The sequence below is a fragment of the Equus asinus genome, chromosome X (assembly GCF_041296235.1).
Source record: "Equus asinus isolate D_3611 breed Donkey chromosome X, EquAss-T2T_v2, whole genome shotgun sequence".
Taxonomy (NCBI): domain Eukaryota; kingdom Metazoa; phylum Chordata; class Mammalia; order Perissodactyla; family Equidae; genus Equus; species Equus asinus.
Window position 1 is genome coordinate 118,797,006 of NC_091820.1, and position 15,328 is coordinate 118,812,333.

Sequence of the window (15,328 nt, forward strand, 5' to 3'; positions counted from 1 at the left end):
AGACATTTGAGTGTAGATAAATTGGCAGTTGAATATATGCATGTAAAGCTCAGAAGAAAGGTCTGGATCAGAATCACATAGATGGTATTTGAAACCATGCGAGATGATATGTCACGTATAGTAGCCACTAGTTACACGTGCCTCTTTAAAGTGATGAGAAATTAAATTAGAAATTCAGTTCCTCAGTTGTACTGGTTACATTTCAAGTGCTCATTACATGTATGGTTATTAGTTACCATATTGGACAGCATAGTTATAGAACACATCCATCATCATAGAAAGTTCTATTGGACAATGCTGATATAGAGTGAGAAAAGAGGTTTAGGATTGAACTCTAAGGAACTCTACTCTTTAAAGATTAGATAGAGGAGATACCTTGAAGAGCGCTAAAAATTAGTGACCAGAGAGAGCGAGACAAACTAGGTGAGTATGGTATCATAGAAACTTTTGGAAGAGCCTATTTCAAGCAGTGGCCAACTGCTGATTTCTGCTGATAGGTCTAATAAGATGACTGAAGAGTATCCATTGGATTTAGCAATATGGAGGTTATTGGTGGCCTTATCAAAGCAATATCAGAGGGGTGGTGGAAGCCAAAGTCATATTGGAGTGGATTAAAGAGAGAAATGAGAGGTGAGCACTTGCTCAACTGTGTGTTTTAAAAGAAATTTGACTGCAGAGGGGAATATAGAGATGGACTGGAGTCGGAGAGACATACGGGGTCCAGGAGATTTTTTTGTGTTTAAAATGGGGAGGATTTAAAACACGATTAAATGTAATGCTGATGGGAAGGAGCCTATGAAAGGGAGAGGTTAAAGATATTGGGAGGACGTGTCTAGGGAGTGATCGTTGAGAGTGAGATTCCTAAGAGAATGAGAGGAGTTGTAATTCAAAGAGAAGGTGGCCTGTGATAGGAGTACTTTTCTTTCTTCTATCAGAAGGGAAAGGAGAAGATGTGCAGAAATACAGGTAAGTTTCCATGTGATGGCTTCCATTTTCTCTGAAGTATGAGGTGAAGCAATCCGCTTGGAATGAGAGGGCTTGAGAAGAGGGCATCCAAAGATTGAGGATAAATGAGAAGATGTGAAATAGTTGTTCCAGATAGTAGTAGGAGACGAGTTGACTATGGGAACTTAGATTGCTTCCCATCATAGAGGGCCCAGTTGAGGTTGAGGTTAGCAGTCAGTTTATAATGATGGGTGTGTGTGTGTTTTACTGTGTGTGTGTTTTTTTTTTTTTTTACTCCCTCTGTGTGTGGTTTTGTTTTTGTTTTTTTTACTCCCTCTGTTTGCTCAGATATAAGTACCGAGAAGGCAGTTGGATTTCTGAGGGTTGGAAGTTAGCCAGTAGGTGCTGTGAAAGAACAGAATAGTTAAGGCACTTCTGGGCTTTTGCAACAGAGTGTGGTGATGGCATCTTTTTGATAAAAAGGGAAGTGAAAGCAGGAGAGAGTGAATGGATATTGACAAAATGGAGAAATCAAGGGGCTGGAGGTTCCCATATGAGCAAGTAAGCTGGAAGGAGTAATAGGTCAGAGTGGGAGATTTGGATTAGGGATTTATGAGGTGGTGGTGTTTCTGTGATGAAACGTCCAGGGTGGAACTGAGGAAGTCCCGGTTGGGACTGAGGGAGTAGATGGCTGAGATGGGAGGGGCAAGGTCATTGGATGAGGAAGTTGAAGGTGTTGCCTGGGTTTTCTGTGCTAATTTTGAAGGGACCCAAAATTAAGACAGGAGTTTGAGTGGAGAGAAAGTCTTAGGAGTCAGGTATTGAATCCTGGATTCAGAAGTTTCTAAGAGGGATGGTAGGTCATCTCATGGCGGAGGGAACGGAAGAAGCTGGTATAGCCCAGTGGGTGAGCCACAAAGGAGAAAAGATTTCTCCTGAGGGAGGAATAGAGGGAATGGTCTGGAGATGGCATTAGGACAAATAAGGACACCGGTCTTAAATTACATAGGGTGTGAGAGACTCTATTAAAAGCGTCCACTTCAGAGGGCTGCAGGAGGAGTGCTACTCTCAGGGGCCAGCCAGTTTGTGCAGGTGACTCTGATTTTCAATCTGGGTGCACATTAGAATCACCTGGGGAGTATTTTAAAAACTACCAGCACCTGGGCTTCATCTCCAGAGATTCTGTTTTATAGACCTGGGGTGGGGCTCAGGTTCAGTATTTTCTGAAAACGCCTCTGGTAATTCTAATACACTCACAGTTGAGAATTACCGAGAGACGCGGGGAATGTTTAGAGGAGAAGTTGAGGATATAGGAGTGTTTACTGATTACAAAGAGGCCGGGGGGTTTTGGAAGGGAGAAGAGTAGAAGGTTGGGTCATAGGGTAATTTGTCCTCTTTCCCATGCAACATGGTCAGAGAACATCTAGTGTTATTTGGTAAGCAGTTTCTGGAATCTTCTACTCATTAAATGGGTCAGTTTATTTTTTATATTTGCTAAAATGTATCTTTCAAGGATTGTGGGAAAGAGAGAATATGGGGTGTTGTTCTAAGTTTCTGTCAGATAGAAACTGCTGTTGTTAATTTTTTTCTACTTTTTATATAAATTATTTGAGCAAGGGAGTACTACTTGTGCCCTGAAGGAGTTTTCCCTGTATCTTCAAGACTGCTCTTAATTGTCAGTCTTTATTCATACCCCTCTTTTTTCTCCTCCTTGCAGTGGCACCCTCATTAATTTTCTTATCTCTAGTCTACTTGGGTGCCTTCTTTTTCATTTTTTTGTTGATTTTTGTCTTTCTTCTGATCACTAAATCTTTGAAGATAGAAACTGAAGGAAATGCAAAGGAAAAAAGGAGAGTCAAAGGTTCAGAAGAGGATTTCCACCAGAGGAAACTAGGATTTTCATTTCATTTTCTCATCTGTAATTTACAAGTGTGAAAGAATCTGATTGAACAGTCATTGATTAAATGCCTTCTGTCTGTAAAGTCTCACATCATTGTCACCAATAAAGTGACCAACTATCCCAGTTTGCCTGGGACTTTCCCAGTCTTAGCTTTCAAAGTCCTGAATCCTGAGAAGCCGTCAGTCCCAGACAACCTTGGGAGACCATCAAGAGTGTTGTGTTGGATAACCTGTATGTGCAGCCTGCCTCCTGCTCTCAAGGAGCAGATGGTTTCCAGGGGTGTGGGAAAGCAATATATGTAATCAGTCAGTTAAAATAAGAATATAAACAAGTATATAGGCTTCCTAGATCACCATATCCAGACAGTTGATACAGATGATAACTAGAGAGCATCATAAAAAGGAAGACTATGTTATATACGAAAGAGACTAAAGTCTTAGATAACTTTGCTTCTACTTATATACTGTTTTCCAATTGGCCATACTTGAACCAGACCACTCCTGAACATAGATCATTATATTACTTTTATAAGTTTATTCAAGACATACAGTTTCCACTTGAGGTAATGAGGTATAGATGCTTCTTTTCAGAATATATCAAATCAATCCCACTATTCTTTTTTTTAATTAGTTTGTAAATTCAATTGTCTAGGTATAATGTGAACCTAGGAACAAACCATCCTGTTTGCTCTATTCCTTTCATGCTTTAGATACTCTTACTATATGATCTGGATTTGAAATGGTAGGGATTTCCAGCTAGGAGATGGGAGGAGGGTGCTTGGGGAATTGGTCTTTTGCTGGAATTTGGAGTACCCTGCATTGATGTTTGAGAGATATATCAGAACATAGAAAACTCTGACTTTTTTAGTATGTGTCATATCGCTACATTGGGCCGTTCCTTTACACAGTTCATCAGCCCCTTAGGTTTCCCTGTTTGCCTCGCCCCCTCCGCCACCACACCGAATCCCTTGATCCTGCAGACATGCTTCCTGCATTAGAGGTCTGGGATCTTTGTGATCTGGACCTTCGTCTGTTAAACTGCTAATGTGAGAATATGATCCCAAGAAAACATTGTATTCCATAGCTATATGTGTATGGATTTCAATTCTTTTTAGGTGGCTGCAAAATTCGGGTTCAGGGGGACTGGACCAGAGAGCGCCGCTTTGAAATCCCTGATGAGGAACACTGTCTGAAGTTCCTCTCAGAGGTCCTTGCTGCTCAGGAAGGTAACTCAAGACTCAGCAGTTTTCTTTCTGCTATTTGAATGAGAGTGAAATTCTGACATGCTGACACAGAGGCAAGCAGCCGTTAGCCAAAGTACCGTATCCCTTGAGCCTTGATAGCTGATTTGTTTATCTTCAGGAATGAACCCAGGGATAGGTTAGGGAACAAGTCTATTCAGCTTTAAGGACACTGAACCAATTTCCAGAATCTTCAGTGTCATGGTATGGACAGCTTAGTGCAAACTGTAATCCTCCTTCTGCCCCAAAATGATCCCAGATCTGCCCTCATTTTCTTAGTCTCTTCCTTTACATTCACGAATGCTGCTGGCCCCCTGCATTTGAGGAGTGCTGAGTGAATGGCTTTTGGTTATGGTAAATTCCACTCAACAGAGGGCTCCCCAGTTTCTGACCATGACACTTCTCTCTCCAGCTCAGTCACAACTTCTTGTTCCAGAGCAAAAGGACTCATCCAGCTGGTACCAGAAATTAGACACTAAGGACAAACCTTCTGGTTTTTCAGGTACTGAAAAGATTCTTTTCTCCCTGGTTGCTATGTTCATTGCATAGTCAATAGATTTTATCTGGATGGATAAGATAACGTGGATTAATGTCAGTGTCAGACACTTTCTCCTATGGAGTGGCTTTATCGAGTCCATGCCCACTGACTGATGTTCACTCCTGATCCTTTGTGTGGCACGTCAACTCTTCAGGAGCCAGCTTAGCAGAGTGGTAAAAAGTGCAGGCTCCAGGGTCAGACTGCCTGGGTTTGAATCCCAGTTCTGTGACTTACTAGTTATATGACCTTGGTCGCATTACCTAACAACTCTGAGCTTTCATTTCTTTTTCTGTAACGTGGGAACATTTTTAATAGTACTGACCTGATGGAGTCTTTGTGACAATGAACTGAGATAATGATATAATCCCTTAGTATCAACCAGGCATTGTGCTAAGTCTTCAATAAATGTTAGCTCTTATTATTCAGGTTCCAAATTAATGTAACTTACTGTTGTTCTAGTTAATATGCCAGTCCTTCAGGGACAGATGTGCTTCTTCCCTCAATCTAAGTTATTGCTACCCTTATGATAACTTTCTGTTTGGTGATGCCACTGAGCAAATAGCGATCAAATCAAAACCACTGAGGGGGCTAGCCCCGTGGCATAGTGGTTAAGTTCAGTGCACTCGGCTTTGGCAGCCTCACTCTGCAGGTTCGGATCCTGGGCGCGGACCTACACCACTCGTCAGCCATGCTGTGGTGACAACCCACATGCAAAATAGAGGAAGATTGGCACAGGTGTTAGCTCAGGGCTAATCTTCCTCAAGCCAAAAAAGGAGGAAGATTGGCAATGGATGTTAGCTCAGGGCAAATCTTCCTCAGCAAAAAAAAAAAAAAAAAAAAACCACCAAAAAACAAACCAAAAAAATCCCAACTGATCAAAGCAAAGCCTTATGTATCCTAGATAAGTTGGATGTTGTCTTTTCCCACCTTTGACTCTTAGTTCTGTGTCCTTCAGGGATTCTTGGATTTGAGGATAATTTTTCATCTATGAATTTGGACAAGAAAATAAATTCACAAAATCAGCCTATGGGGATTCATCGGGAACCCCCACCCCCGCCCCCTTCAGTGAATAGAATGTAAGTCCTATGTCAAAACATTTCCCATGTAGGAGACTTTCCTGTTTAAGGCAGTTTCACTTTTGAATTTCTCATTATTGCTAGGCTTCCACGTGACAAAGAAGCTTCTAACAAGGAGCAGCCCAAAGTGACCAACACCATGCGGAAGCTCTTCGTACCCAATACCCAGTCTGGACAGCGGGAGGGTCTCATCAAACATCTCCTGGCAAAGCGAGAGAAAGACTATGTCAACATTCAGACTTTCAGGTTAGTCTCTCTTCTGCCTACTGAGGTATAGCAGAAAATGGCCTGTTGATATTTAAGGTATTAGTTTAATTAGCTTAATTAAGAATCAAAGTATAATAAAAAGGAATGGTCAGCTGATTCAAGCCCTTGTCTCTATGCTGGTCTATAACATACATATCCAAAATAATGGAAAGGCTACAATTTCCCTTGGATTTTCTAACCACTGGTGATACCATGTCTACTAATGTTTCTGTCCGCTCTTAGAGAACCAGATCAAGCTTACATGTACTAGAGAATTATCCCCTAGCACATTCCATAAGCAAGTGTGTTTATCTGTCTGGCCTGCTGGATTTTTTCCCGCCAATACTGGAAAATTAAAGGCCACCATTACTACTAGATGTTAACATACTTTGGTAGGTTAACTACAAAAAGTTTTGCTCAGTCCTCTTGATTGGAAGATCTGTCTTGGATTCTTTCCTCTGTATTAAATTTTTCATTTCACCTTTACTTACTGATATCTTCTTTTCTGGACCCAGTGTGTCTGGTGCATGCTGTGGTGTGGCGTGTATCCCAGTGTGCAAAACAGCAGTGCTTTTCTTTATTTGTGAACAGCATGTACCCTTATAGTCCAAGATTCTGCTCCCATCTGCTGTCCCATTATGCCTCATTTATTCTAATTCAATCATGACTATATTCCTATGCTAAAGCTTCCAGTTCCTCATATTCCCCATGATGCTTATATTTGTATGTAAACAGTTAAGACAGTCATGAGTTTTCCCTTCTGCTTTCCCCCTTAATACTACATCTGCCTCAACAGAATTTCCTACACAGATGTCCTTGTAGTCCTTTGGGAAGTGAGTTTTTGGATTCAACTACAGCTCCTTACAGAGCACTTATCCATGTTAGATGTGCTTACCTCTTTCGCATCCACAGGCTCTCCCTTCAAGGATGAGTTTGGATGGAGTTTAACTGAAAGGAAATGTGGTAGAGCAATTCACTTTGTGTTTTCTAAATAGAGACTTGATTCCTTTGTGTAGGTTCACCTAATGTAAAATTTAGAGAGAATAAGCCCACTGCCTTTGTGTTCTATGTGCAAGAGATTTTTCTTATGTGTGTGGCAAAAACATTTTGAGAATTTATGTTGGCTTATTTTGAACATACACCTGTATAGAAGTGATGAGAGAATTTCCATTGGTTCATACTTGACCTTCGTTTTCAAATTATTGTTTCGTATTGTGTATTAGATTTTTTATTGGAACTTGGAACGTGAATGGCCAGTCTCCAGATAGTGGGTTAGAACCTTGGCTGAACTGTGATCCGAGCCCTCCTGATATCTACTGCATTGGGTAAAGAACACGTCTGCACTTTCCTTTTGGCTCTATGTTTGGTGTTAGTTTATGTGACATTTTGCCCTCTTTTTTTTTTTAACTATTTGATAAAAACCTACTGTAGACTGTATGTGAGAGTTAACTTGTAGGTCAAATTTGTGAGATGAGAAAGGAATGCTACCTAAAATGGTGTAAGGAAGCATCTAGTCCTCTCGAAACCCATAGAAAACTTTGTTCTTAGAAACTGAGGCTTGAGGTCAATTCTAACAGTGACTATTCCTATATATAAGAAAAGCTCCACTGTTATCCCTCTTGGAGGTGTTTGGTTTATGTTTTGCATAGCCTGTGCATATACTTGTGGAGAGTCTTCGAAAACAAAGCTGCTTGTCCGTACTGATCACCTGGGTCAGCAGAGCAGTTCTATAAAATTTCTCTCTCTCCCTTTCCTTTTTTCACCTAATGTCTCAGAGAATGGGACAAGAGGTAGTCAGAGATAATTATGGGATATGTATAGATCTCACATCCTCTCGTTTTCTCAGATTCCAAGAACTGGACTTGAGCACAGAAGCCTTTTTCTACTTTGAATCTGTGAAGGAACAAGAGTGGTCCATGGCTGTGGAGAGGGCTTTGCATTTCAAAGCCAAGTATAAGAAAGTAAGCTGCTGTTAATTATCTTTTTTTGGTATACAACTAAAAAGAACTTGCTAGAAGTTATTCTGTTATCTATAACTTATTCCAAAAGAACAGTTTAGTTGAATTCTTCCCCATGTGTAATATTGAAATATGGCAAACTAATCCTTTATACCTATTTCCTAGAAAAAAATTTTCCTAAGCTTTCTGATCCTCTGTTTTCATTGCTCAGGTAGCTTTTAGGAGAAAAAAAGAATTTTATTATTCTCATAACAATAATTAGCTCAAAATAATTACATGTAAAGTAACTGATTTGTACAGTAAGAGTTTAAGATTAAAATTGTTCACTGACATGGTCAGAACTGGATGTTCAAACAGAAAAGCAATTTGAAGCATGTGGGTGCATAGGGTATGCTTTGGAATCAGAGCAAGAATAGGTGTCGTGAAATTTAAATGAGTTCTAAATTTGGTTGTAAGTCAGGAGTAAAGTTGACTTTGGCAAGGTGGGCCAATTTGTTGGTCTTTAGAAGGCACGTGGTAGAGGCTACCACAGGAGTTATTTGAATTACAGGGCTGCTAAGCCCTTTAAAAGGAGTCATCTGTCTGAGTAGTTTTTGTCCACATCTTCTAACAGTTGATGTAGGTAATTAAACTCCTGAAGATGTTGTTCCTTTCATATAGGTCTCTGACTAATACGTTTTTCAGACATATTTCTAGCTCTAGTTCACAGACTTAAAATAATCAAAGTAAAAAGGATTGCTGTCTTATAAATTTTAATTTCTTAGGAAATTGGAAACCAGAAACCAGGAAGGAGAGGCAAAAAGAACAAGTTGGGATACAGGTTTCATATTTATTAATTGGGTTTTTAATGCTGCCTACTCCTGGTAGGCTCAAAACTGATGAAAATAATGGATCTAGAGCTGAGTGTACTCGTTGTCCCTGAAGACTTAACTCTTACTGGTCAGAGCCAAATTAGAGATTCCCCAGAGAAATTTTGTTTCCACTTTATGGAGTCCACTGGGAAATTAGAAGATTTGGATTCAGATTTTGGCATTGTTGTGTCTCCTCGGTGGGAAATCAGTTGTGGGAAGTTAGATATGTGACAAAGAGTAGTAGCAAGAACCTTTTCTAACTCCCTGGAACTCATAGGTTCAACTAGTCCGCCTTGTTGGGATGATGCTCCTGATATTTGCCAGAAAGGATCAGTGGCGATATATCCGCGATATTGCTACAGAAACAGTTGGAACTGGAATCATGGGGAAAATGGTGAGTTACTTTGGAAATGAGCTTGATTATTATTTGTGTGCATGTGAAGTTCAACTGCTAGTTGTGTCTTTGTACTAACTATGAATAATTACTCTTGCTCACAGGGAAACAAAGGTGGGGTAGCTGTGAGATTTGTATTTCACAACACTACCTTTTGCATTGTCAATTCCCACCTGGCTGCCCATGTGGAGGACTTTGAGAGAAGGAATCAAGATTATAAGGACATCTGCGCAAGAATGAGTTTTGTGGTCCCAAATCAGACTCTCCCGCAGCTGAACATCATGAAACATGAGTGAGTGGTCAAGTCTCCTTTAGCCTTTGAATCGTGGGGATGAGAAGAGACTAAACGTGATGAGAGATTGTACAACTGTGAGGAGTGAGGGATTATCGTGTAGGTGCTGGGGTCACAAAGAAGAGAGAATTTTTGAGGAATAGCAGATTGATTGAGGCAGAGAAATCCGATTTGCTATCGGAGGAAAGGTTAGTTCTGTTAGTGAGCATCTAAGAGTAATACTGGCCGGGGTCTGTCACTTAGAGTCAGTTTTTATTATAAAATAGAAATGTTCATTGTAATTCTGATAAAAGATAAAATTAAAAGTAAAAATCTCTCATTTCTTATCCTCTACTCTCCCCAGCCAGCCCCTGTCTCCAAAGGAAACCACCAGTTAACAGTTTGGTGTGTATTCTTCTAGAACTGGGCTGTCCAATGTGATGGCCAGTAGCCAAAAGTGGCCGTTGGACACTTGAAAGTAGCTAGTCCAAATTGAGATGTGCTATAAGCATAAACTATATACCTGGATTTCAGAGACTTAGTAGGGAAAATTATAAAATATCTCAATTTTTTAATATTGATTACATGTTGACATGATAATTTGTATATGAGTTAAATGAAATTTATTGTTAAAGTTATTTTCACTTGTTTCTTTTACTTTTTAAATGCAGCTACTAGAAAATTTAAAATTACGTCTGTGATGTGAATTGTATTTCTTTTGAATAGTGCTGTTCTAGACTTTTCTCCATGCACATACAAGCACACACATACTCGTTATATAGGACTATATTATTCTATTTATTGTGGAACTCTTTCTAAGCCAGTATGTATGTGTATATCTACATTATTCTTTTTAATAGCTGTGACTCATTAAGAATAGGGGTGGTGGAGATTTAAAGACACTAATGGATCAGTAGCATAATATGCAAGAAAGGTTAGTGAAGGATGGGAGTTAAGGATAGAAATGGAAATCAGTTGAGGGATGGATTGGGTGGTAGAAAATGATTAGTTGTAAAGAAATTAATACTGGTAATTAAAATTCTGAGAGGGTGATGTGATTTGGAATAAGTGGTTTGAAATGGGAATTAGTAGGAAAATAAAACATAATTTAAGGGTATTAGAATCAGTAGAGAGTAGGGTAATGGAGGAAAGAATAGGGAAGGGTAGTGATATTGGCCTGTTTCCATATGGTCTCAGCAATTAGGATCATGTGGAATTCTGTTTCACTGTAGTAAAGTCAAGGCCTTGACGTTAATGGTCATAAAGTTGCCCTGAAATTCCTTGAATTCATTTCTCTAGGACTCCAGAAATTGCACATTGCATTTAAGATTAGTAAAGAGATCCATGTGCAACTTGAGATAGCTCACAGGAGAATCCATTTTGGTGTGGTAATTTCAGAGTCTCCCCTGTGGGGCTCTCAGCACACCTAGGGGCCTGGTGCTATCATTGGGTGCCTGAGGATCCTGTGGCATGCCAGTCTCCTTCCTGCCTGGGACTTGGACTGCAGATCTGGGGCAGGGCTAGACAGATTGGCTATAGCCCAGAGCCGTGGACCTACTTTTGCTGGTGAGCCCTGCCTGGGAGAGCTGTCATTCAGACCACGCAGACCTTAGTGGAGAGCCTGCAGAACATCAGGGCTCAGAGAGGCAGAAAACGCTCAGATTCTCTTCCCCTAGAGACCTGGCAAGCAGCCAGGCAAAATTTTGAAGCTAGTCCAGCAAATAAACTACATGCTTCTCTCCGGCAGTTAACTCCTTGGCTTCTGAATCCCATACCTATACTGTGTTTGCCTTTGTTCTTCATGAATGAAGTGCCTTTCCTCCCACCTATTTTGTAATCCCTGGTCTCTCTCAGGTGTTGATAGTACTTGGCCCCAAAGGATAGTTACCCCTTGTCAGATAGTGATAAATGAATCCTTATCAATCATTACCCATATTTCTTCTCTCCATTCTTCTCTGATTGATTTTTTCTGCTAATTATTGCTACTTTTGTTCATGTGCTTCCTGATCCTCAGTGTTGTCATCTGGTTGGGAGATTTGAACTATAGACTTTGCATGCCTGATGCCAATGAAGTGAAGAGTCTTATTAACAAGAATGACCTTCAGAGACTCTTGAAATTTGACCAGGTAAGTAAATTTTCATTTTGTAGATATTTTCCTGGATGGCAGATAAAATTGTTAGGTTTATGAGATGGATGAGTGGGAGGTGTGTCTTACTTCTAGGAATAGATGGAAAGGTCTCATAGTCTTGGGAAAACAGTGTGACTAGTGATGCAGTGAATACACGCAAGGTTTGTAGTGTTTTTATTAAGTGCTTAGATGGGAGGAGGGGAGATAATGTTAGTGATAAAAGTAAATACAACATTTATTCATTAAGTCTTTATCGAGAAGAGATTTCAGAGATTTATATAAATGAGTTGGAGAATGGGTGGGGTTAATTGGAGAACACTTCCTGGAGGAAGTGGGCCTTCAGCTATGTTGATGTGGTTTGGCAGAGGAAACAGGGAAAGCTGCTCTATGATTACTTGGCAGGCTCAGCAACAGCTTGGAGGTAAAAGAGGGAGGCCCTGTGAGGGGTTGGGAAACACAGAAGAGAAGTTTGGGATAAATAGCACAGACTGGGATCTGGTGGTAAATGATTGAGAAGTTGGGGCTAGCTGGTTTATAGATGTTAAAACCTGTTGGAAAAGCATTGATTCAGTAACATTTATGTAAAACTTGATATTCAGGAACCTAGTTTTCCATAAATTTGCCTCCAAACCTGGCACATGGCTTGAATGTCTTTAAATCCTTATGTGAACCTTTTTGATCTTCAGACATAGTCAAAATTCAGGTATTTTGCAGTAGAATGGTCTTTGTAGTGAGCCTTTCTTGGCTGTGCCATCCTTCACATTGAGATTAGCTGGCTAATTTCTTTGCATTTCTTCCTCTATCTTGCCTCCAAAGGGGGTACAGTTGGAATAAATTCTGAGTCTTATGTAATTCTGGTAAAACATTAGAGTGAGGATAACTTTCAAAACGATCTGTAATGATTCATTGAATTTGGCTTTTGGAGTTATCCATTCAACATTTGTCTGCTTTTTTAAAAAATTAGAGTTTTACTAGATGGTTCCTGTCTAACTTCAGGGAACTTATGATTATTCAGATTTTATTCTTCCATTTTACCTGACCTCTATTGGCAATAAAAAATTAATGATGTACTCATACTAAGCATCCTATCTGTGGGTGAGTTTAGATGCTATGGGAATGGCAAGATTTAATTCTTAAGGTACAGGAATTTTATTATGTACTCTGACAGTTGCAAAGGCTGTGGAACTAGATGCTTAGAAATGGCTAATCAACGTCATTATCACTTATATTAAGATGGCATTACCCTGCTTATGTAATGCTTCTTCCTATCTCTAGCTAAATATTCAGCGCACACAGAAAAAAGCTTTTGCCGACTTCATTGAAGGGGAAATCAAATTTACCCCCACTTACAAGTATGACTCTAAAACAGACCGATGGGATTCCAGGTAAAGTAACAAGAACCTCCTCATGGAATAGGTTAAGGCCTGATCTTATTTCAATTTCTCTGTATTGGTGAAGGGCTAGGAATTTTTTAGGTCATGCCAGAAGCAGATATAAAATCCTAATGGCTCAGTGCTATTACGGAAGAGTATTTAATTCATGTGTACTCAAAAGTGAGCTTATCTAAGAAAGTTTACTTCTGTGTCAGGACTGTTGAAGTTTTGTGGGCTGCCTGCAGTGCCTCACTTCTGTAACCTCAGCAGACTTGTGTAGATTTTTGCCTTCCTGATCTCACCCATATTTCCTTTTCCTTACCTATTGCCCTGTTCTGTTTTTTCCCAAACTGTTTCTCAGCTGTTTAACTCAGGACACCCAAAGCTGTAAACAGAGAGCCGTGAAAGGTTCTTCTAGCACAGTGGTTCTCAATCCTGAGTACACGTTAGAATCGCTTGGGGGACTTTTGAAAATACCGATGCCTGGGCCCAACCTCTGCAGCTGCCAGAGAAAGCTGGGAACCACTGTCTAGGAGGCCCTCTAATTTCCTAATATCCCCCAGTAAAGCGCCCCTGTCAGTACATTCCCGGTAACTGTTTGTCTTCTACCTACTATTTATTTCTTGGTTTCCCATGGTTTCCTAGCTGGCTGAACCCAGAAGCCTGAAAAAGAAAGAATCCCTGGGCATATTCAGCTTCTTTAGGCTCAGACAGCACTAGGGTCGCATGGGGAGGTGTCTGTATCTCTGTGCTCTGAGGGAGCTGGTCAGCAAGTGAAAAGTGACACTGGCAGATCTGGTACACTTTGCCTTGTTTCTTCCACTCACCTGACTTGAGAGCCAACTGAAGAGCTACTGATAAGAACTTATTTGTGTCACCTTCTGGATCAGGTGTACAAGGTGTTGCTTATTTTAATAGAATGATGAATAGGCTTTTTCTCTACCCTTGGTATTCCATGGGCTGTTATATGTTCAGACTTGCATACTTAGATGTTAGTTCATCCCTATTAGAAGAAGCTAGACTCGTCCATAAAAGTCCAGGTTTAAAGGAGAAATCTCTACTATTATCTCCAGAGACTAAGCCCAGTATAGAAATATAAGATGGGAATTTTAGATTTTATTAGTTGTCTATCTGTTGTGAAGTGTCATTGCAGTTCATAAGCAAAGGAAGGGGAAGGGTTCTGAATATAATCCTGACCTGAGGATATTTTGAGAAGGTGCTGTTATATTATCTCCCTGGGAGAATGTTGTTGAAACTGTAATCCTAATCTTAGGAGTGCTGTCTATTTATTCATTGGCTAAACTATTCATTGAGCACCTACTTTGCACCAGATACTGTGCTAGGGGCTGGGAATTCAGTGGCAAACAGGCACAGTCCCTTCACAGAGCTTGCAAATACAGCAGGGAAGATAATAGTTGGAGTCGTTAGAGAAGAAGCATGTAACAAGAGGGCCTAACCCAGGTCTGAACCAGTGTGGTAGGTATTACGTTCTTGTGTGGTATGTTCTCTTTATAATTCCTTTCTTTATTTGCAGTGGGAAATGTCGGGTTCCAGCCTGGTGTGACCGAATTCTTTGGAGAGGAACAAATGTTAATCAGCTTCACTACCGGAGTCACATGGAACTGAAAACCAGTGACCACAAGCCTGTTAGCGCCCTCTTCAATATTGGGGTAAACACTTGTTTGTTTGTTCATTTATTTGTGTGTTAAGTATCTATTCTTAGAGCATTATTTAGGCTCAGAACAGATCAGAAATTCAGTGAGCCATAAATGTTTCCATAACTAAATAATCTTTTGCAGCATTGAGAAGTTAGTGCCCTTGACCCTCCTAAATGCTGTCCATATGGCTCTTCATGCTCCAGGCCATTTAGTGACACAGATGTTTCTCATGCTGCCTAATGGCTGGGTAGTAACCTTAGCCTCTTAAAGTCGTTAGACATAAAGAAGAGTTAGAAGCTAGGTTTTAAAGGATGAGTAGCTTCTCATCAGGTAGATAGTAAGGAGGGAAAGAACGGGAGAGAGGTTCCAGATGGAGGGGTGGGAACAGCAGGAGCAAAGGCACTGACTGGTCAGGATAGAATCAAATCTGTGTATTACCTTAAGAGGCATATTGTCAGCCCTGCTATAGTGAAGTCTTCCTATCCAGGAGCACAGGTTTTCAATTTTTCTTTAACTTTACTGCGTCCTGGGCTGGATTAGTGGCCAATTATTTAACTTTTTGTCTCTGTTGTAAGTAAAGTTTTTCTTTTCACATTGTGTGTTCTAGCAGTGTGTTATTAGTGTGCAGGTTATATCTTGGGATCTCATTGATTTAATTTATTACAGCTAGTACATTTAGATAATTTCTTGTAGATTTTCCAGACCTGTGGTCACATAATCTGTCAGAATCTATATAGTGCAGTGCTTGA

The 15,328-nt window shown here is 40.2% G+C and overlaps 1 protein-coding gene across 5 annotated transcripts in view; it reads left to right on the plus strand.

The window, feature by feature from the left end:
* The window catches only part of OCRL (OCRL inositol polyphosphate-5-phosphatase), a 48,894-nt gene that overhangs the window by 11,799 nt on the left and 21,767 nt on the right, over positions 1–15,328 (plus strand). For all 5 annotated transcript variants that reach the window (XM_070502307.1, XM_070502306.1, XM_070502305.1 and 2 more), the window contains 11 exons: positions 3,960–4,070; positions 4,498–4,587; positions 5,579–5,699; positions 5,784–5,945; positions 7,169–7,270; positions 7,792–7,906; positions 9,032–9,148; positions 9,253–9,440; positions 11,434–11,545; positions 12,824–12,933; positions 14,456–14,591. In XM_070502307.1, coding sequence (XP_070358408.1) covers positions 3,960–4,070; positions 4,498–4,587; positions 5,579–5,699; positions 5,784–5,945; positions 7,169–7,270; positions 7,792–7,906; positions 9,032–9,148; positions 9,253–9,440; positions 11,434–11,545; positions 12,824–12,933; positions 14,456–14,591 — 1,364 coding nt within the window. The remainder of the gene's footprint in view (positions 1–3,959; positions 4,071–4,497; positions 4,588–5,578; positions 5,700–5,783; positions 5,946–7,168; positions 7,271–7,791; positions 7,907–9,031; positions 9,149–9,252; positions 9,441–11,433; positions 11,546–12,823; positions 12,934–14,455; positions 14,592–15,328) is intronic.